The sequence below is a fragment of the Muntiacus reevesi genome, chromosome 8, assembly GCF_963930625.1.
Source record: "Muntiacus reevesi chromosome 8, mMunRee1.1, whole genome shotgun sequence".
NCBI lineage: Eukaryota > Metazoa > Chordata > Mammalia > Artiodactyla > Cervidae > Muntiacus > Muntiacus reevesi.
In genome coordinates this window covers 73,371,597-73,395,379 of record NC_089256.1, presented here as the reverse complement: position 1 = coordinate 73,395,379, position 23,783 = coordinate 73,371,597, and the positions used below count along the sequence as shown (strand labels likewise).

The window sequence follows — 23,783 nt, the reverse complement described above, 5'->3', positions numbered from 1 at the left end:
TAGAATTGGTGGCCAGAGGCTCTGGGTACAGACATTCCTGGTTGTGCAGATTGGTGGCTGACTATTCCAGTGACAGCCTCATCCTGGCCTCGGGGTTACACAATATCATGAGATCATTGTTGCAGGCTGATTTCTGCTACAGTGTGACAGGTGTGTTAAGACAGAAAAAGTGCTACCAAGGCATATCTAGTCCACGCTCAATCATTCAGAAATTGATGATGCAGTTGGCAGATTTTTGAAACTCGTGTTCCTTTCAGTGCTCTCTTTTTTGGGTCCATTTCACTGATTGTTAATGGCTCCACCTGGGGAGGTCTGGCAATGATGCTGAAACTCAGTCAAGCCTCCTTGACTGTTCTGGAAAAAGGTTTTGAGTGTCAGCTCAGAGACTGTGAAGAGAAGCTCAAATCGTGCTTCAGAATTATCTGGGATTTTGTTGATTGGCATATTCCTCTTCTACTGAAAGTCACCCAGAGTTAACAGAATAAACAAGGCTTAATTTATTTGGTTTTGACTCATGTTTTGATGACTGGCCAGATGGAGAAAAAGATGGGAAAAAACTCTCTCTTCAAGTAACCTGAGACAATAAGAAGACATTGCCTTTTGTTTTATCCAACTTTTACAAAACACTAAATTTACTTTTTATAAACTTGATACATTAAAATTCACTCTATTTGATATACAGTTCTATGTTTAGACAAATATATGTTTCAATAAACCACCATTGCAATCATAATAATTTGCATTATTCCTTCAACTTGAAAAAATGCGTAGAAAATGTCTTTAGAATGTCTCTTACAATAGATCTTCTGGTAACAAAAATTCCTTGTTTTTTCCTTCATCTGAAAATGCTTTTTTCTTTCCCTTCATCCTGAATGATATTTTTCCAAGGTATACCACATTTCGTTTGGTCCTTCTAGTTGTTTTCCAGATTTGGTACTTTTCTCCATTAGCAGCTAATTGTTTTGGCTAGTGTGAAGTAGGCATCTAACGTTATTTTTTCTAACTTGTTAGCATATATTTGGGCTTCCCAGGTAGCGCTAGTGGTAAAGAACTCGCCTGCCAATGCAGGAGATTAAAGAGATGTAGGTTCAATCCCTGGGTTGGGAAGATCCCCTGGATGGCACGGCAACCCATTCCAGTATTCATGCCTGAAAAATCCCATGGACAGAAGAGCCTGGAGAGCTACAGTCCATAGGGTCACAAAGAGGACTAAATCGACTTAGCACAGCACAAGCATCTATTCAGTAACATTTGTCATGTTATATGTAATTTCCCTGGTAGCTCAGCTGGTAAAGAATCCATCTGCAATGCAGGAGACCCCAGTTCGATCCCTGGGTTGGGAAGATCCCCTGGAGGAGGGCATGGCAACCCACTCCAGTATTCTTTCCTGGAGAATCATGGGGTTGCAAAGAGTCGGAGATGACTGAGCAGCTAAGCACAGCATGTATGCTTTTCACTTGTTTGAAATACCCATTTTATCAAGTGGTAATTACTTTCATATAGTTGTGACTGCTGAGTTTTTCATTCTATTATGCCATAAATCTATGTATTTGTGGATGTTGTCATCCAGTTGCTAAGTCGTATCCAACTCTTTTCAACCTCATGGACTGTAGTACGCCAGGTTCCCCTATACTCCATTAACTCGCAGAGTTTGCTCAGATTCATGCCCATTGAGTCAGTGACCCTATCTAACCATCTTATCCACTGCTGCCACTTTCTCCTCCTGCCTTCAACCTTTCCCAGCATCAGAGGCTTTTCCAATGAGCCAGCTCTTCACATCAGGCGGCCAAAGTATTGGCACTTCAGGTTCAGCAACAGTCCTTCCAGAGAATATTCAGGGTTGATTTTCTTTAGGATTGACTGGCTTGATATCCTTGCATTCCAAGAGGGAGGGGACACATGTATACCTATGGCTGATTAACCCTGTTGTACGGTAGAAACCAACACAACGTTGTAAAGTAATTATCCTCCAATTAAAAATAAATAAATTTAAGAGAAAAGATCACACTGCTTATAAATGATAAAAAAAGAGAAAAGAATCTTCTCCAGCACCATAATTTGAAAGCACCAATTCTTTAGCGCTCAGTCCTCTTTATGATCAAACTCTCACATCGGTACATGACTACTGGAGAAGCCATAACTTTGACTATACAGATCTTTGCTGGCAGATTGATGTCTCTGCTTTATTTTTTTTTTCCCATTTATTTTTATTAGTTAGAGGCTAATTACTTTATAATATTGTAGTGGTTTTTGTCATACATTGACATGAATCAGCCATGGATTTACATGTATTCCCCATCCCAGTCCCCCCTCCCACCTTCCTCTCCACCCGATTCTTCTGGGTCTTCCCAGTGCACCAGGCCCGAGCACTTGTCTCATGCATCCAGCCTGGGCTGGTGATCTGTTTCACCATAGATAATACACATGTTTCGATGCTGTTCTCTCTAAACATCCCACCCTCGCCTTCTCCCACAGAGTCCAAAAGTCTGTTCTGTACATCTGTGTCTCTTTTTCTGTTTTGCATATAGGGTTATCATTACCATCTTTCTAAATTCCATATATATGTGTTAGTATGCTGTAATGTTCTTTATCTTTCTGGCTTACTTCACTCTGTCATATGACCCAGCAATCCCACTCCTGGGCATACACACCGAGGAAACCAGATCTGAAAGAGACATGTGTACCCCAGTGTTCATCGCAGCACTGTTTATAATAGCCAGGACATGGAAGCAACCTAGATGCCCATCAGCAGATGAATGGATAAGGAAGCTGTGGTACATACACACCATGGAATATTACTCAGCCATTAAAAAGAATTCATTTGAATCAGTTCTAATGAGATGGATGAAACTGGAGCCCATTTTAAAGAGTGTCTCTGCTTTTTAATATACTGTCTAGGTTTGTCATAGCTGTTCCTCCAAGGAGCAAGCGTCTTTTAATTTCATGGTTACAGTCACTGTCCCAAAGTGATTTTGGAGCCCAAGAAAAGAAAATCTGTTATTGCTTCCACTTTTTCCCCTTCTATTTGCCAGGAAGTGATGGGACTGGATGCCGTGATCTTAGTTTTCTGAATGTTAAGTTTTAAGCCAGTTTCTTCACTCCTGTTTCACCCTCATCAAGAGGCTCTTCAGTTTCTCTTCACTTTCTGTGGTATCACCTGCATATCTGAGGTTGCTGATATTTCTTCTGGCAATTGTAATTCCAGCTTGGGATTCATAGCCCAGCATTTGGCATGATGTGCTCAGCATATATGTTAAATAAACAGCATGACAACATACAGCCTTGTTGTACCCCTTCCCAATTTTGAGCCAGTCCGTTGTTCCATGTAAGGTTCTAACTGTTGTTTCTTGACCAGTATACAAGTTTCTCAGGAGACAGGTAAGGTGGTCTCGTACTCCTGTGTCTTTTCCCACAGTTTGTTGTGATCCGCATAGTGAAAGGCTTTAGCATAGTCAATGAAGCAGAAGCGGATGTTTTTTGGAACTCCCTTGCTTTCTCCATGGTCCAATGAACGTTGGCAATTTGGTTTCTGGTTCCTCTACCTCTTCGAAACCCAGTTTATACATCTCAAAGTTCTTGGTTCATGTACTGCTTGAAACTAGCCTGAAGGATTTTGAGTATAACCTTGCTAGCATGTAAAATGAGCACAATTGTATGGTAGTTTGAACATTCTTTGGCAATGCCCTTCTTTGGGACTGAAATGAAAACTGACATTTTCCAGTCTTGCCATCACTGCTGAGTTTTCCAAATTTGCTGACTTACTGAGTGCAGCACTTTGACAGCATCATCTTTTAGGATTTTAAATAGCTCGGTTGGAACTCCACTACCTCCTCTAGCTTTGCCTGTAGTGATACATCCTAAGGCCCACTTGATGTCACATCCAGGATGTCTAGCTCTAGATGAGTGACCACACCATCGTGGTTATCCAGGTCATTGGGACTTTCTTTTGTATAGTTCTTCTGTGTATTCTTCTGTGCCACCTCTTCTTAATCTCTTCTGTTTCTGTTAAGTCCTTGCCCTTTCTGTCCTTTACCATGCCCATCTTGCATGAAATCTTCATATCTCCAATTTTCTTGCAGAGATCTCTAGTCTTCCCCATTCCATTTTTTCCCTCTGTTTCTTTGCATTGTTTATTTAAGAAGGCTTTCTTATCTCATGCCACAATTTTATATTGATACATTTTTAGTATTGCTGGAATTAGCAAATGAAAATATGAGCCACTCAGTTAAATTTGAACTTCAAATAAACAATGAATAATTGTTCAGCATATGTATGTTTCAAACATTTCGTGAGATTACAAAATTCAGATCTAACTGAGTCACCTGTAATTTTCTCAGTTCAGTTCAGTCGCTCAGTTGTGTCTGACTCTATGTGACCCCATGAACTGCAGCGCACCAGGCTTCTCTGTCCATCAGCAACTCCCAGAGCTTGCTCAAACTTATGTCCGTCGAGTCAGTGATGTCATCCAACCATCTCATCCTCTGTCATCCCCTTTGCCTCTGGCAATAATAAATTCCAGTGTCTGCCACACATATTTCCCTTTTTCTTTTACAGAATGTTCTATTATTTTTTTTAAAAAAGTGAAGAGTAGAATCCTTTAAGAAATTGATGGGTAGGTGCTTTGGAAAGTTCTTAGGTCTGAAAGACTACACCAGAGGGACTTCTCTTGTGGCCCAGTGGCCAAGAATCTGCCTTGCAATGCAGAGTATGAAGGTTTGATCTTTGGTTGGAGAACTAAGATCCCACATGCTGCAGAGCAACCAAGCCTGTGTGCTACAATTAGAATCTATGTGTTGCAGTGAAAGATCCCACCATGACACAGTGAAGATCCTGCATGCTGCAACCAAGACCCAACTCGACCAAATAAATAAATGTTCTTTTTTAAAAAAAAGACTGCACCAGCAAAAGTAAACAAAAATGAGCTACATTTTCATTCTTCAAAATAGAATATTAAAACATGTTAATTCCTCCAAGACAAGTTGGTCCTGTTTCTACTTCCAGCCCTCCCTCATTGTGTCTTTTCTTTTTCTCTCCTGAAGGTAAAAATTCCTTACCATTTGTTATAGGCTGAATATTTATGTCTCCTTTAATTCATATGTTGACATCCTAACCCCGAAGTGACTCTGCTTAGAGATGGGGCCCCTGAGGAGGTGATAAAGGTTAAATGAGGTCATAAGGGTAAGCTCCTAATTTGATAGAGCTGATGCCCTTATAAGAAGAGGAAAAAACACTAGAAGCCTTTCTGCCTTGTGAAGAGAAGTGACTATCTGCCAGCCAGGAAGAGAGCCCTCACTAGGAACCAAATCAGCTGGCACCTTAATCTTGGACTTCTTAGCTACTAGAAGTGTGAGAAATTTCTGTTGCTGAACTTACACAGTCTACGGTATTTTGTTATGGCCATCTGAGAAGACAGATACATCATCTGAGGACTAAATTGTGTACACATTTCATACTGCATTTCAGTTAAAATTAAAAAACAAAATTATTGTACCTTGCAAAATCCTATAATTTAAGCAAAATCTGCGCTATCTTTATTTTCATTTCACATTAAGAGCAGATGATTGAAACTTTAGAGGACTGTGTAAACTGCCCAAGATGACTCAGCTGATAATTCTATAGTCAGGGTTTAGCGTTAGGGTGCAACTGATTTATAGGCGTTGGTTCAGGAATCGATGATCTTCAGGATTCCTGCTCAGGGTAGGAGCTCATCTAGTACTTTCTCTGCAGAAAATGGAGAGTCAACCTTATACAAGCAACCTCAACTTTTTTAGTCTTTGTCTCAAAATGTCTTCATATCATTTTTCATTTTTAAATTTTTCTCTCACCTGTCTCCTCCTTTCTAATATCACTGCCTATAATTTTTTATGCTAAACTTTCCCATGCTTCACTTATCCTCTCTCATGTGTCTTAAAATTCTTCTCTATTTCTCTTTTCCCTTAGTCTGTAAACACATTCACGCATCCCCGCATTGTAATAAAGTCCTGTATTGTTCTGCAAACTGCAGACCCATTTCTCCTTTTCTTCTCACCATCTATTTCTGAAAGAAGGTTAATTCCCCCCACATTTTTTTAGCCTATTATAAGCATAATATACATGCACAGTGAAGGAAACTTGGACCACATGCTCACACACACATACATACAAACATACACACACAACACCAACCCCAACCGTAACCCTAACCTAGCTGAAATCCTATCATCTATCCATAAGCACTAACTACTGTACATTCTTCTCTTTTCCTCTCTCTCCTCTCTCTTCTCCTTCCCTTTCTACCCCTCTTTACTCTCTCAGCCTCTCTCATCTATCTAAAATATATTTGAAAAAAAATTAAAAAATAAAAATAAAATACATTTGGTATATATAATCTCATATATTTTTGTGCTGTGTAGCATTTTATCATTGATTCAATAGTTTAAATTAAAATATTTATTGTTATGCAATAATTTTTTATTTTTATAAAGTAATGCATATCTATAGTTTAAAGGTCAAATAATAATACAGGCTTATATTACATATATTACATATATTTGAAAAAAACACATTAAGTTCTTGCCCCAGCCTTCTTAAACCATGAATTTTCTTATAGGTGAATATTTGAAAAATTTTTGTAGTTGCTGCTATTTAACTGCTAAGTTGTGTCTGACTCTTTTGCAACCCTATGGATTGTAGCCCACCAGGCTCCTCTGTCCATGGGATTTTCCCGGCGAGAATACTGGAGTGGGTTGCCATTTCCTCCTTCAGGGGATCTTCCTGACCCAGGGATCGAACCTGCATCTCCTGTGTCTCTGGCATTGGCAGGTGAATTCTTTATCACTGAGCCACCAGGGAAGCCACTTGAAAAATTTTTAATTGTTTCTTAAAGCTTTAATTTCCACGTTCAAGTTCATATGTTGTATTGTTTGGGTCTCAACAGAAGCAGCTGACCCACTGCAAAGGAGTGGTTAAAGAAGCTTAATAAAGAAAGAGTTAACAAAGGAGGAGGCCAAGTTAAGGAACAGCAAGGGATGGTTAAGTACCTGGGACTAGTAGTAGTAGAACTCACAGTAGTGTAATGCCATTACCAACTCTAGGATTAACAGAGGCAAGATTTGGGGGAATGATTACCAGAACCCAGGAATGAGTGTAACTGGAGCTGTACAGAAGCTGCGGCCAAAAGTGGAGGAATATAGTCACTGCCCACGGAGAGGGAGGCTGGAAGCTGAAGGAAACAATAGCCTGCCTGCTCCCTCTTCTTATCCTTCCATTTCCCACCAGGGCAGCCCAGTAAGCAAACTCAACTAGAAGCAAAAGACAAGGAGCCTAGATGATACAGTCTGAAGAGACCAGCCTTCTGAGTCACAGAGCAGGATACAACGGGTAAACAGCACATAGCCTCGTATGGATATTTTTTGCTTTATAGATTTTGGTGGCTATGTGTCAACAACCTACTGTGCTAATTATCATTGAGCTTTTCCTCACAATTCCTCACCTTTCTTTTCCACATATCTCATAATACAGTACTATTATAAATTTTATTTGAAAATGAGAATTGTAGCAATATCCAGTTGTTTTACACAATTGTGTAATTTTACATAATTGTGTAAATTTTACATAAGTGTGTAATTTTACATAAGTGTGTAAATACTTGCTCACCACTGAGTTAAGCAGTGCACCAGGACATTTCTTTTCTATGTTGCTCCCTGCCCCCACTCCCTCCCCAGGAATTCATAATCGCCTCGGATTGGCATTTGTTTAGTTTCTTATGTGTTTGGCACTATTCTTTTTTCCTAAAGGTTCCAAATTATTCCTCGTATGGCCAAACACGTCAGAGAATATTTTAGTTCTGTTTTCCCCCAGAAGCTTCTTTTTCTTGCTTCAGTCTCAACTGGTTGTTTCCTAGGCCCTGGTGCTTGCCGTCACCTATGACTCATGCCCTGAGACTTATCTTTCATTCTCCTCTTTTGCTGAATTCCAGGTCTTCTGCTCTCAGTTTTTCCCCTCTTTCTCTCTCTTTTTGGCACAGTACACATTCCTCTTGCTTCAGGAGAGAAGGTACAGAACAGGTAAATTTTTGAGTCTTGCATGTCTGGAAATATACTTAATTCTACTTTTACACTCAACTGACAGTACATCTGGGAACAGAATTCTAGGCTGATAATCAGTTTCCCTTAGAATTTTGTAGGTGTTGTTCCACAGCCTTTCAGCTTTCACAGCTGCTGTTCAGATATGACATGTTTTATGAATCCTGTTTCTTTGTATGTGACCTGTCTTTACTTTCTAGATGCTTTTATATGTACATTTTATTTGCTAGTGTTCTTAAATTTCATGATGAAAATTTAGAAATAAGAAAATGAATAATTTCATCAAAAATGGTTATGGTGAGTAACAAATTACTATGGTAATTAAATGCTATTGGATAAATAGAGCATAGCAATTTTTAAATGTATATATATTTTGAAAAGTTATATCCTTTGCTGCTATTTAAGTGTATGATGAAAAATTTTAGATGCCAACTAAAAATTTTTAAAACCACGAACTTACAGTTTTTCCTATTCTGTCCCTTGTACCATAACTATTTGTTTTTAAAGTTTAGTCTCATTATGAGAATTCAGGTGATTGAAGATAGGGGCCATGTTTTTTAAGCTTTGTATCTTTTACAGAACTTTCATAAAGTGTTGTGTTCATAATAAGAGCTCAATCAAATATTTACTGAATTAAAGCATTTCTATTTTCATCAAAGGGAGTCCTTCATTCCTCTTCAACTGTTCTCACCTAGCCTACTGGTTAGTTTTTCCTACTAAACTGATAATCAAAACAACTGCTTGATGGAAATAAAATTTGGATTTAAAACACAACTCACATATTATCTTTAAAATGAGAACAGGAAAGATACTGTGAGAAGGAAATGATTATATACAGTAAACCAATACCAATTTTCTTAAATGTGGTTATTTTCTACATAAAATAAAGTAACACAACAATTGGAAATATATTTATTGACATCAACATGCAGTGTATATACACTCATAACTAAAACCAGTGCATTTTCATGATGATTCTTTCTAACGTGCACCCAACTAGAAAGCGGTAAAAACACCAGCAGATGGCTCAAGAGTGATTGGCAGTAAACCCTTTCTCCTCAGATCACTAATATACAATTATAATGAAAAATTATATTTTTTCACACTTTACTCAACACCTTTCCTTAGGACACTGTAAGCACAAGATACTGCCCAACATTGCTTTGTTTGCTATGTATACAATAATAAGCTAGCAACAAGTATTTATGTACACTAGTTTATACACTTTAGCAATTATTTTTACACCTTTTTAGGTAATCTAATATTTTAAATGTCTTTAATTTTATTTCCATATTTATTTGACTGTGCCAGATCTTCGCTGTAGCACACAAGATCTTTGATCTTCATTGTGGGACACAGAATCTTTTAGTTTCGGCATGTGGGATCTAGTTCCCTCATTCCTAGGGATGGAACCCAGGCCCCTGCACTGGGAGCACAGAGTCAGCCCCTGGACCACCAGAGAAGTCCTCATTTTTGTAGTTTTTGCATCTTATCAAGAAGGCTTGACCTTGTCCTGTGATTTAATCCTGTTGTTACATTTATATATGATACTTAGCATTTTATTTTGTACTTAGCATTATCCAAAGAAATAATACTACATATAGACCTCTTAAAAATAACTTAGGCAAAAGCAAATTTAAAAAATACAAGAAAAACTCTTATACCCTACTTAGAAATATCAAGTATGGGTTTAAGTATTAGACAGCCTAATATTCCTCCTAATTCTTACAATTCCCTTGTCATTGTGGGATTGTTGCTGGAAGTAAGAAAATATTACATTTATAAAAATTTTTTTATTCAAAAGAAAAATATTGGAACTATCTTATGTATGATAGTTCTGCGTCCTAACAGTATTGTCATGAATACTAACTTTAGGTAACATTTGTTGAGTGCCCTCTTTGTACCAGGCACTCTGCTTAGCACTTTATGTTTAATCCTCACAGCTCTCTGAGGTAGGTATATTGTTGAGTGCATTTTATTTACAAAGTCCTTTACATTGAGGTGATAGAAGGCAAGAAATGCAGATGATTTTCCTGAACTCCTCAATAGACTGAGCTCCTTGAGGCGAGGCATTCTCTTACTGTGTCTCAGCGTGCATGACAGCACTAATCCTGTAGATGGGAGTGGGGAAGAGGAACTGAGAGGAGATCCCTGCTTTGGTGTCAGGACAGTGGACAATACTAGATGTGGCAGATGAACGACCGGATCATGCTCCGAGCAAGTTAAGAGAAGATCACATCTGTAAAGATGTTCGACTATGAAAACGACTCTACAAAAATGATAGTGTACTATGAAAATTAAGCATTCAAACTCACATCTAATTTCCCTGGGATTAAATCTAATTAATTAGTGCCAATTTTATTATATATTATGATGAATATTGCTGAGAACCTAGGAGTTTTTATTATGTTAAGCTAGTTCCTTTGTTTTAGTATGAAGCTTTAACCGCTTATTTCATCTGAAATGTTTCTTTTCAACTCACTTGTATCTTTGCAAGGAAAAAAATTATGAAAGGGAAACAATATATGCTATTTATATTTCTCTGAGGCAGAAAACTTCAGGGTCTGAATTTTGAGTATTTGTGGTCAGTCAGAAAAATTAATCAAAACTTAAAAAGGGTCTTGTGGGTTCTTTATTTAAACTCTGATTTGTTGTTTTTCAGTCGCTAAGTCGTGTCTGACTCCTTGCGACCCCACGGACTATAGCCAACCAGGCTCCCCTGTCCCTGGGGTTCTCTAGGCAAGAAAACTGGAGGGGTAGCTATTTCTTTCTCTAGGGGATCTTCCTGACTCAGGGATTAAACCAGCATCTCCTGCATTGGCAGGCAGATTCTTTACCACTGAGTCATCAGGGAAGTCCTAAACACTTACTACTTTATTCTACATGAGATCAGGAATAGTGATTCGAATAAATCACATCCATCACCTATACATATGTTAAATTTCTTTACTGGTGCAACTTTGAGCTTCTCAAAAGCCACCAGCGTCCTGAAGAAGACAGGAGCCACGGGATGAGGCGTTTTCCTGCTTCTGCCCGACTCCAAGTCCCTACTTTTTTTTATTTTAACTGAGTTCACAGTTTAGAAAAAAAGGTCTACCAAACTATTTAAGCTCACTTTGTCCTGTAACAGCTAAGGGAACATAGTTGATCCCAAATTGGCCAAGAAGAAACAAAAATCAAAGTGAGAAGAAATAACTTCATGTTGCATGGAATGTCAAATTACATAAAGGTAAACAACTTTGGTCAAAGAAAAAAAAAACAAAACCCCTCAAGTGTTCACTATTTTTTTCCCACTCTTAAAAAGAACTTTTTAAAAAGTGCCTTTCTTTTCCATACATTAAAGCTAATGTAAAAATGATTGATTCAGTGTTCTACTTTGTGAGGAAAAGAGCCTGGAGATATTTCAGCTCCCTGCTAAGCCTTTGGTATCCTTCAGAACTGTATTTCCATAGTTGCAAAATTGACTAAATGAAAGTCTGTTTAATCATCTGTGTATTTCCAATTTGTCTACATAGGTAAAAGCACTTAGTGTTTGGCACATTAGTAGTGTACAATAAATGTTCACAATCGTAACGGAACAGCTTAGATAGCTCCATATACTGCCAAGGCCAAAAAGGAAACACCAAAAAGAATGATTGCTTTGTGTTTGGGAACTCAGTCTTTCCAGGAGAATTAAATAAGGATTTTGATCAAGGCTGAAATTCAATGTTTTTGAATTTTCAGGAGGTCACCCTCAGGATCTTCCAACCCTACCTTTTCAACCTATTTTAAAACATAATAGTTAAGAAAATATTTTTTAACAAACAGAGCAATCTTTTACTTCCAATTTCCTACGTTAGACTGCTATATCTTATTTGAAGTTTGAGGAGATAAAGAAATGTTTGATTTATAACTGTTTGACTGTATTTTATAACACAACTCAGAAAACCAGACTGTGGTCAATAAAAAAGCAATACAAAATATAGCTCAAGGGATTGAGCCAGTAAGGAATTAGCACAAGTTTGTGATAGTTGTTATTATTAACTGATGATCCATGCTAAATGACCAGGCTTTTTAGTGTTTAATTTCACAAAACCATTTGGTCTTCAAAGTAACAAAAAAAAATTTTTTTGGTACTAAATATACTTACCAGTTAGTGTAACAAAATGAGCTAGATTTTTTGGTTTTCTTATAGTCTTACCACCCAACATAGAGTCTCTAAGTTAAAAGAAAAAATACTTTTTTGTAATATTTGACGATACTTCTGATCAGAGCCTATAAAGTCTCTATAAAAAATAACACAGTATTTCAAGATACAGATATAAAATTCTCAAAAAAATGTCATTAAAAAAACACTGCTTTCTTCTTGTTATTGCTCATGTCAAAAAGCAGGTTATCTTTAAATGTTTTCTGTAGGTCCGAGGAATTCCATTTCTACAGCAGGTTTTGGCATTTCAGCTGAACCCCTCTTCTTTCGGAACTCTGCTGCAATTTCCTCAAAGGATTTTCCTTTGGTTTCTGGAACTTTAAAAAATGTAAACAGAGTAAAGGCCAAGACCACACCAGCAAAAAGGAAAAACACGTAAGGTCCACAGAAGTCCTGCACAGAGAATAAACAGAGTTCCAATTAGCAGCTGTTAAACCTTATCTTCTGTTCAGTGAGTTTGCACAGAATTGGGCTGCTTACCACAATGTACTGGAAGCACAGGGCTATGATGAAATTGCCTGCCCAGTTGCTGAACGCAGCTATTGCTAAAGCAGCAGGGCGTGGTCCTTGACTGAAAAACTCCGCCACCATGAACCAGGGGATGGGGCCTGGCCCAATTTCAAAAAAGGAGACAAAGAGGAAGATGGCTGTCATGCTCACGTAGCTCATCCAAGGCAATTTATTCTGAGAAGAAAAGAAAAAGAAAAGTGGAACTGGGGTCACTGACTGCTTCTTCCTCTAGCTACGTCCTTGTTGAGTTCAGAGGGGACATAGACCTCTTCCTGATGTGCTTATGTTCAATTAAGTGTAAGTTATTCTAGTCGTAGGTGAGGTTTCTTTTTTTTTTTTTTTCCTAGTCTGAGTCATCCTTAAATCTTTTGAGCTATAAGAAATCCTCTGGATTTGGATTTTCTCTGCCTCCTAGTCACTCTTTTCCCGTGGAAGAAGCAAAGCAAGGATCCAGTGACCTCTGCTTCTACCCATACCAAGGTCGGTATCAGGATGCGTGACACCTTCTAAAGTGGTAGGAAGGTCTAGGTACTTGTTCAGGGTCACACAAGCAGCCAAGTGGCAGAGTCGGGATTGAAACCTGGTTATTATACAGCCTGCGTCTCTGGGTGACAGCACCATTCACTTGCTGATGTTCAGTCTTCAAACCCTGAAGCTAATTCTCTTTTTCTTTACATTTCTCTCTTGTTTTATATGCTGTTCCTCTTGCTTTATTTCGTTAAGTAAGTCTCAGATGTTTAACTTGGGGCTCAGAAGTGCTATCATCGGATAACCGAAAATCTCAGTGCAGGCACGGGACTCACCAGGAGCACAAGTCCCACCGACATGAAGATGGCACAAACAAACATTCCACTCATTCCAGTTAGGAACAGGGAGCGTCGCCCTGCCTTCTCCACCAGGAACACCTAGGAAAGTTTTAAGACATACTGGCTTTATACTTAAAGAGTTTCTACTGCCAAACAGAGCTTTTAAATTTATACAGCTGAAAAGAAGCCATTCTATTATCCCATTTTGCAGATGTGGAATTAAGGAGAGAAGTGACTCTTGCCCAGAAAGGTAGAACTAGTCTCAGCAACCAGAGATGATTAACAGATACTGTCTTCCTTTTGTCACGTTGATTTGAACAGGTCATTCTAGAGAAAGAGCCATAGCATTATCACCACCTGATGTTTATCACTTTGGGTGCAATAGTTCGAGACTGGACATCTTGGATGTCCAGTATTTCTTCTACCCTTAAAATATGAACGGTCTACATAAAAATGACATTAATTTCCCTTATGGTAATTATCCTAAGTTATAATTAAAAGCGTTTGAGCATTGCAGACTCCTGAAATGGTACAATTATTCATATGTCAACTATCATCACCCAACTTCCTTACTGCAAACAAGGTCAAATTGTGACCACTCAGGGGAAACATACAGAATTTGATCATCTTACCAAAGAGTCAGGTCTGTATTTTTTTTGGTGAGCCTGAAAGTACTTGGTCTTGGTAATGAACTATCCACTTGGAAAGATAAGACTTTAAAGCAAAAGGTTAAAGTGTTTTTTATCCTATTTTAGGAGACTCGGCATTAGTTCCTTTGGGTCGGGATCTTTGCACTAATGGTTAAGATTTACAATTAGCAAGGATCAGAGTTTGCTGAATAGACTCGGGCTCGATTCTTGGAATACTGCCAAGGTTGGTGAGTCACACACACACAAAAATTACCTGTCATAATTTCTCACTTGGCTGTTCTCATAAATCTATCAGTAAATCAATAGCAATCCAATATTCTTAGTGCAGTGAGCTTTGGCTCTGAAAATATCTGAGAAACATTTCTTTTCACTTACAGTGAAAATCCCTTTCTTCTCAGGCTTTCAGATCACTCCAGAGTGGTAAGCAAGGAATCCATATTTAATTGTTGAGAATGAAGTGGGAAAAACAAACCTTCCTCTAGTTCATAAAATTTCTCTCTGTATTTTGACTTTTAAAGTTGATTTGATGACACCATGTCAAGCCGCCAAGGAAACTGGAGCAGTTCTTCGGTGAAAAGGGCTTTCACTATGTCTGTTTCTTCTATTTCTGAACAAGTATTACTGATAGGATTATAAATTCTTAAACTACATGCCTTGGGGCCAGGTGAGCGCTGACACAGGGTGAGGCTTGGTCAGGGCTTAGAGACGGGGATGCCTGACCTTAACTTCCATTCCCCCCACACAGCGTGCAGCACTTAGATCCTCGATGCCTACTTGGAGGCGCTCTTTCTCCTCTAGACCTATGCTGTCTTTCAGTTTGCTTCATATTTCTTTCTGTTTTGTTTTCTCACTCAAGATTACAGGTTTCCATCTATTGGATCATTAGTGTAAAAAAAAAAAAAATACAGAATATGGAACATCATTCAGCATCGAGTTTAGAAAGTCTCTCTCTCCCAATACTCATTCAGGGAAAAAAAAAATGGATTATATTCCCTCCAAATTGTTGAAACATTCCTATGTTATCAGTATATATTCCTATTTGCACATCGTTATTTGAACGGATACATGGAATTTGGTAACATTGGCTGATTTTGGCAAGAGAATCTGGATGACTGAGAGGTTATCCTTTTTGTATTTCTTTGAACTTTAAAACTTTTCAAAAATAAATATAATTAAAAGTGTTAAATATTATTTGTAGTCCTGGAGGGTTCATTAGATGACTGATTAGAGTTGGTTTTTTAAAATTATGTCACACCTGCAAAAATGTTCACAGAATAAAAGGATGAGTTCTGAAAAAGTATATTCAAAATAATCAGAACACTATTTTCAGAACAACTCCTCCCACTCTATGGAGTTGGTAGGGTTGGATGGGTGAACAACAATGGAATTCTATAGTAGTTTTCTTTTCAGGCATTCTTTGAGTTTGGATTCCCTGATCTTGATAACTTGATTCTTCACATAGCAAATCCTGTTACACATAAAATATTTTAATCACAATCTCTATATAAGAAAAATATGTTGAAGTGGGATTTGCAAAAATATTATCTCAGGAGACAAAGGAATGCAAATAGTTGCTAGGATTTCATCCCAGTACCAATCCTTTATTGATTTTAGAGTGGCCTTTTGGATTGAACAAGCATTAACTCTAAAGGCATAAGCACTGGTGTTCCCTTATCATCTGCTCTTCCTTCTCTTTCCAAGGTCCAGTTCTGTTTAATGTGGTCTGGACAAACTTGCCTTTTGATCTAGGTAGCAAGGCTGTAATTATTGACCACTTTAGGTAATATTTAAAAGTCCATGTGTGGAGAATGAAAAACAAGTGACCCCATAAACTGTAGCCTGCTAGGCTCTTCTATCCATGGGATTCTCCAGGCAAGAATACTGGATCGGGTTGCCATTTCCTTCTCCAGGGGAATTTCCCGATCCAGGAATTGAACCCAGATCTCCTGCACTGCAGGCAGATGTTTTTCAAACTGAGCTACATGAGAAGCCTCAGAGCTGCCTGGAAGCTCTGCCCAATGGCCTAACATCATAAGAATCTGCCCAATCAGTTTAATTTTGCTAGAGGCTTAGATATCTAATCAAGAGGACAAAGTCTATTAAAAAAATTTTTTTTTTCCCCTAAGATATCAGGATAAAAAATTTCAACCACGGAAGGATAGGAATGGAGGTGGAAGATCCAGTACTGATAGAAATGACAAGCTGTTTGCTAATATCAGGGGCTTCCCTGGTGGTGCTTCCCAGGTGGTGCTTCCCAGGGTGCTTCTCCATTTCCCTGGTTCTCCGTTTCCCAGACAGTAAAGAGTCTGCCCTGGATCGGGAAGTTCCCCCAGAGAAGGGAATGGCTATTTGCTCCAGTATTCTTGCCTGAAGAAGCCCATGGACAAAGGAGCCTGGCAGGCTACAGTACTTGGGGTCGAGAAGAGTCAGACATGACTGAAGACTAACACTTTCACACTTTCTTTCCCAGGTGGTGCAGTGGTAAAGAATCTGCTGCCAATACAGGAGACGCAAGAGTGTTCAGTCCCTGGGTTGGGAAGATTCCCCTGGAGTAGGAAATGGCAACCCACCCCAATATTCTTGCCTGAAAAATCCCAGAGGAGCCTAGTGGGTTACAGTCTGTGGGATTGCAAAGAGTCAGACACGACTGAGCATGCTAATATTTGCTAATTAGACACATTTGCTAATATTAAGGGACATAAGTACAGAACAAAGGAGAAAAAGCCTAGGTATTTACACAAAAATACCAAGTGTCTTGTCCCCAAGTGAGTTCCTGATTCACAAGTAAGTGACAAATGACATCTTTGGGAGATAGAGAGAACCACTGATCCATGTGTTCCGTTATGCCTAATCTCGCTACAATGGTTGGTTGTTCACATCTAAGACTCTTCCTGTGACTCACATGGTTCTATCCACATATCCAGTACATGCGGACAATAGATCACAGGTTGCTTTTATGTTACAAGGGTTTCTTTCTGGACTGAGGAACAAGCAGAATATTTATCTAGAGTTTTTCACTTACAGAGACAGCAGTGAAAACTGTGTTGACAGCACCAACTCCAATGGTTGCATAAACAGGTTGGCTGATTCCAGCTGTCTGGAAAATGCTGGTTGAATAGTAAAATATCTGAAAGATAGGAATAGTTTAGCTTTAATCAAGAAGCCTGGTGCTAAGGCTTTAATGCAAGAATTATTTTAGGTTGTTTATTTTTTGAGTGTTCCAATGGAACCAGAGTTCCGAGAGATCCCAAAAGGTTTTATCATCCCTCTTCTTCCAGAAAAAGAGAAATCACAATCTTCCTTTAGTGTGTAAAACTTCCAGTCATTTAAAATCTCCTTATATTCAGCTGAAAACTCTACATCTGCATCTAACTTTTTTCAGTTTTAAAACTTTTTCTTAAAGTTAAAATACATGCAAAAATGTACACATATCCTTTAAGTGTAGAGTTCAATTAATTTTCACAAACTAAACACACCTGTATAATCTAGATAAAAAATAAATCATTTCCTACCTTCTGGAAGCCCCCTAAATCTCACCCTTTTTTCAAAGGAAACTCTTTCAACTTCGACCATCATAGATAAATTTTGCCTAGTCTTGTACTTGATATAAGTGGACCTGCTCTATGTATATTTTATATCTGGCATCAACATTACCTTTGTGAGAATCATCCACACTGTTGCATTTGCAGGCTGTTTATTATCATTGCTATTTAGCATATTATTATAGTAATATACCACAATTCAGTTACCCATTCTACTACTATTTAGTCACCCATTCTACTATTGATGTTTATTTAGATAGTTATCATCCCTGGGTCGGGAAGATCCTCTGGAGAAGGAAATGGCAGCCCACTCCAGTACTCTTGCCTGAAAAATCCCACGGACAGAGGAGCATGGTAGGCTATAGTCCATGGGGTCGCAAAGAGTCGGGTACGACTGAGTGACCTCACTATCACTATCACTATCATTAGAGCGATTATGAATAGTGCTTCTAAGAACATTCTGGTACAAGCCTTTTGGTAAAACACATACACATTTACGCCTAGGAATAGAATTGTTGGATCACAGTGTATATGTGTTCTCAGCTTTAATGGATACTATCAAATAGTTTTCCAAAGAAGTTGTGTCAATTTACACTCTTACCAGTGAAAAGGCAGAGGAACCAGAGCTCAAATCGCTGAACATCCATTGGCTCATAAAAAAAGCAAGAGAGTTCCAGAAAAACATCTACTTCTGCTTTATTGACTATGCCAAAGCCTTTGACTGTGTGGATCACAACAAACTGTGGAAAATTCTTAAAGAGATGGGAATACCAGACCACCTGACCTGCCTCCTGAGAAATCTTAAGGCAGGTTAAGAAGAAACAGAACTGGACATGGAACAACAGACTGATTTCAAATCGGGAAAGGAGTACATCAAGGCTGTATATTGTCACCCTGCTTATTTAATTTATATGCAGAGTACATCATGAGAACTGCTGGGCTGGAGGAAGCACAAGCTGGAATCAAGATTGCTGGGGGAAATGTCAATAACCTCACATATGCAGATGACACGACACTTACGGCAGAAAGCGGAGAAGAACTAAAGAGCCTCTTGATGAAGGTGAAAGAGGAGAGTGAAAAAGTTGACTTAAAGCTCAACATTCAGAAAACTAAGATCATGGCATCCGGTCCCATCACCTCATGGCAAATAGATGGGGAAACGGTGGAAACAGTGACAGACTATTTTTTTGTGCTCCCAAATCACTGCAGATGGTGACTGTAGCCATGAAATTAAAAGATACTTGCTCCTTGAAAGAAAAGTTATGGCCAACCTGGACAGCATATTAAAAAGCAGAGACATTACTTTGCCAACAAAGGTCTGTCTAGTCACAGCTATGGTTTTTCCAGTAGTCATGTATGGATGTGAGAGTTGGTTTACAAAGAAAACTGAGTGCTGAAGAATTGATGCTTTTGAACTGTGGTGTTGGAGAAGACTCTTGAGAATCTCTTGGACTGCTAGGAGATCCAATCAGTCCATCCTAAAGGAAATCAGTCCTGAATATTCATTGCAAGGACTGATGCTGAAGATGAAACTCCAATACTTTGGCCACCTGATGCGAAGAACTGACTCATTTGTAAAGACCCTGATGCTGGGAAAGATTGAAGGCGGGGAGGAGAAGGGGAAAACAGAGGATGAGATGGTTGGATGGCATCATCAACTCAATGGACATGAGTTTGAGTAAGCTCCGGGAGTTGGTGATGGACAGGGAGGCCTGGCGTGCTGCAGTCCGTGGGGTCGCAAAGAGTCAGACACGACTGAGCAACTTTGAACTGAACTGAACCAATGTGTATAAGAATTTTGGTTTTCATTGCACTTAATCCAAAATTTTCCACTCATGTCAGTATAAATGGAGAAATCTGATTCACAGCCTCCTTAATAGCCTTTATTATTTAGTTACGTCTTTATGTATATAACAGTCATTTTTTGTTGTTGTTGTGTCATCCTCTGTCATTCCTTTCCTACAGCCTCGTCCTGCAGACAGGGCTGATGCAGGAGGACTGTTCAGACTGTGTTCGATGAGGAATGGATTACTCACTGCACGCTGTACTACCCAAAAGCCTCTGGTTCAACATTTCCTGGATGCCTCTAAGCCAGGCACTGGGATGGAAGCTAAAGTAGGGGCACTCGGAGAGATTAAGTGTTGTGCTCTTGGATACACATGCAGAGAGAGAGAGAGCTCAGAGAGATTTGGTCTCTGAGACCCAAAGTTATAAAAAATTAAGAGGTTGAAAAATCAACATCAAGGATCCTTAAAGGAGGATAGAGGCCAGAGCAGAGCATTCACTGTGTGGAATGAGGCTCAGGTCTCCTTTTGCTTCACCTCAGGGGAAATACTATCTTTGCTTCCTCTAGGTCTCTGCCCATCCATCAGTCACCACCACAGTGTCTGTGAATCTGGAGTGGACTCACTGTAGAAGCCCAAATCACATTTTTAACAGCACTGAATGGGGATAAGTGGTTTTTAAAATAGTTTCTTAACCAATGCTAAATTTTTTTCTTCTAGTAGCTAACCGTCAGTAAGACAATTTTAGTCTGTATAATACAAAGATTTCAAAACCTAAGAGCTAGCTAGTTTAGTACTCAGTATGTTTTTCAGTCATGTCTTTTCTATTACCCTCACTCACCAATATCATATCAGCTCCTTCTATTGTTTATTTTATGTGCTGTCTCCCCAAACAGTGAAAATTTCTTGGATGGCAGGAAACTTCTTTGCACCAGGCTATCTGCTATACTTCATTTAAATAGATAGCAGAAACCATGAGTCCTTCTGCCTAGATTTTCTGAAATCCTAAATTTGGTACTCAACTTTAGAAGCCCCTGGTAATTCAGTCTTCTTGGTATATTTATTCTCCTTTGCCCTCTTCTGTATTTATTATGACTTGCCTTTTAATCTTTATCTTAATCGACATGCAGACCACTGATCACTGACATCTTTTAAAAACTGTAAGGCAATTTTAGAAAGCAGACAAGGGAAGATAAAATTAATGCTCATTCAAGATAATTGTGATGTCAGCATTTTAACATGTCCTTTAGTTATTTAAACTTAAACTCCTGTCCTAATCTGTCTTAATTCACTTTGCTCTTAAGAGTGAGGGAGGGTGTTCTTAAACTTACCGCATTGATTCCAGAGAATTGCTGAGCCACATGCAGCATCAGTGCCACTAGAATAGGCTGTCGGTAGCTGGAACTGGTGAAGAGCTGAATTATGGAGACCTTCTTTTCATTTGATCCTTCTTCCCTCTCTTTTCTCATCTCAGTGATGTCTTTGGTGACATCATCACTTCCTCTGAGTCTTTTCAAGCCTGTCCCCCAAAATGATCAGGTTGACACAACTCAGGTCAATAGTTATGCTAATGAAAGAACTACAGTTCTGCATAGCCCATTCTACTACCTAATAGAATGGGTGTTGGAAATCCTTTCTTGTTAAATCCTGTCTTTTTATTTCTTAAGAAAGCAAAACATTTGGCTTCATCTTATTGCTCATTATCATAGAAGCATAATGCAGGAAAGGTCTGTTAGAAGTCTCTGAGTTCAATACATTGCATGTGGATTTTCTATTTGGGCTTGTGTGAATGCTTATGGTTGCAAAATGACATGTACCAGTCATATTAAGTGATCGTGCATATTCTTACATATAATCACTGACTTCATTTGAAAAGCATTGGTACCAATTTCATGAGTATCCATTCATGTGCACGGTTTCTCATTAACTGATAATTCCAAAACAATAGGAAGAAAGGAAAACCACCATAGACTTACTTTTCTTTGCTTTGGCTTCCTCATCCAGCTTGATGTAAAGGTATCTGGGGCTTTCTGGACAGAAGAAGAGCAGCAGACATTGGAGAATGGCTGGCACAGCAGACAAACTAAGCAGGATGTGCCATAACTCGTGATTGCCCAGGATAAAGTCAAGGCCAACGATCTGAAAAGGCAGGGAGGAAGCATAGCAACTACACATCACTTCAGATCTGCCTTCTGAAACAATTTGTTGAAAAAGCACATTGGCTATTTGATAGTAATTCCTGACAACTTTGATTCAAGTATGCACAAGTATGCTTAAGATGGCAACTATTACTAGTATGTCTCTCCTTAACTGAGTTAGGGACTCTGTTTTACAAAGAATTCATCTAGATTTGTTTTCATTAACTCCTATGGGACATTTAGGGTAGAAATCAACCAAACTTTTAAGCACACATTTGATATCTAAAACAACAGCAAAAATCATGCATAACTTTGGACAATTACCCAGAACTTAAATAGAATGGGTTACATAGATAAAGTAATTACTCTGAGAGAACTAGTTTTGTGATCCTTATTGCAAAGTAGTTTATTCTCTGGATAGTCATAAGTTTGGGGTTCTGAGGACTCCCTTTGAGGACACAGGAGAGAAGGAAAGAATACAGGTAACTGAACAAGAACCGCTACTGTAATCCTTTGCATTTTAAACCTGAGCAGGAAAGATGCTCAGAAAAAAAGGAAACCCAGGCAGCCAAAATTTTGAAATTTTTTTCTCTTGAAATCTAAATGGAATAATTTAATTCTGGAATAGCTCCAGTAGTTAAAGACTTGGCTTGCCAGATCACCTTCAGTGCCAACTCCACTACAACTTCCAGGGGAAAAGTGAGGCGTGGATTAGTAATATTTTAGCTTTGAGCTAAAAAGCCTATGTTTCTGTACTGCCACCTCCAAGACCACTTGTGGAACTGTCTTTTCCTCTGTGCTGTTCTACAGTAAGAGTGGCCAGTCAGGGAGAGAGAAGTTGGGTAAAGTAGAGGATGGGTGAGGGAGGGGATGGGAGTTTTTACCTGACTAATGAGGATGCCTGTAACAACGGCCAGCTGATGAAGAGCACCAATAGCACCCCTGAGTGTGATTGGAGCAATTTCACCAATGTACATTGGAACCAAGCCTGAAATTAGCCCTGAGTGAAACATGAACATACATGTTAAAGTGTAATCAGGATGACATCAACAGCAGTAACTTTGTTTAAGTACAGTCAGCATTCTTCCTGAGTTTATTGGAAGGAAGGGCCCTTGTCACCAACTGCAGACACAATTTATGCAAAGAATGTTTGTTGATGAGACTCCAAATGAAATTATAGTTGAAGATATAAATAGAAGGAGATGGTTAGTCATTCATCTGGCAATTATTCATAGCATTGTCTTTATTTAGTTAAAAAATTCATGTTAATATTGAGTTTGTATCATAATGCCTTAGGTTATCTTCAGAAAAGAGACTGAAGAATGCTTTAACAATATTCTTTAAAATGCAGTAATATTCTTACTCTAAAATCATGGGATTAAAGGAAATTAGAACATATCTATGCCAACCTCTTTACTTGATAAAGGTGAGAAATGACTTACCCAAGATCACAGTGCAATAGAGTGTTAGCAGGAGAACTACAAGCCCTTCTTGAGTTTCCACAATGTGGAGGTGCCTCAAAGTCACACTTAAGATTTGAGGGGCGGGGTGAGTAGAGAGGTGTTAGGGGTTAAGGGACTCAGGGGCTCTTCCCCCAATTACTCCAACCAGAGCAACCTAGCTTTTTTATTCTCTCTAAATAATGGGCTTCAGAAAAGATTTTATTTGAATAAAGACTTCTAATTCTTGCATGCATGCTAAGTTGCTTCAGTTGTGTCTGACTCCTTGCGACTCTATGGATTGTAGCCTGCCAGGCTTCTCTGTCCATGGGATTCTCCAGGCAAGAATACTGGAGCGGGTTGCCATGTCCTCCTCCAGGGCATCTTCCCAAGCCAGGGGTTGAACCCCTATTTCTTATGTCTCCTGCATTGGCAAGTGGGTTCTTTACCACTAGGGCCACCTGGGAAACCCTTTGATGCTTAAAAGAAAACAAAATTTTGCAAAGCTCTAGGCCCTTATGCCTTCTGTAGTTTTCCTAGATGCAGATGTAACCAGTCATGTTGAAAATGGTGGAGAATCTAGCCATTTGCTAAGAGCATAAAAAGGTCAGAGACTAGTCAATGAGCAAAACTGAATGCAATGTTTGGCATTTTCTGAAAATAAG

At 38.8% G+C, this 23,783-nt stretch overlaps 1 protein-coding gene and 1 long non-coding RNA gene across 4 annotated transcripts in view; one reads left to right on the top strand and one right to left on the bottom strand.

The window, feature by feature from the left end:
* LOC136173174 (uncharacterized) overlaps positions 1–23,783 on the top strand; it is a 60,526-nt gene that overhangs the window by 33,807 nt on the left and 2,936 nt on the right. The window contains exon 2 of the long non-coding RNA XR_010664189.1: positions 13,107–13,239. This is a non-coding gene — a long non-coding RNA (uncharacterized lncRNA). The remainder of the gene's footprint in view (positions 1–13,106; positions 13,240–23,783) is intronic.
* SLC2A2 (solute carrier family 2 member 2) overlaps positions 2,551–23,783 on the bottom strand; it is a 42,307-nt gene continuing 21,074 nt past the window's right edge. For all 3 annotated transcript variants that reach the window (XM_065942603.1, XM_065942602.1, XM_065942604.1), the window contains 7 exons: positions 22,564–22,679; positions 21,518–21,680; positions 20,873–21,060; positions 17,238–17,342; positions 13,563–13,664; positions 12,730–12,933; positions 2,551–12,642 (listed from right to left, as the gene is read on the bottom strand). In XM_065942603.1, coding sequence (XP_065798675.1) covers positions 12,442–12,642; positions 12,730–12,933; positions 13,563–13,664; positions 17,238–17,342; positions 20,873–21,060; positions 21,518–21,680; positions 22,564–22,679 — 1,079 coding nt within the window. In that variant the 3' untranslated portion in view covers positions 2,551–12,441. The remainder of the gene's footprint in view (positions 12,643–12,729; positions 12,934–13,562; positions 13,665–17,237; positions 17,343–20,872; positions 21,061–21,517; positions 21,681–22,563; positions 22,680–23,783) is intronic.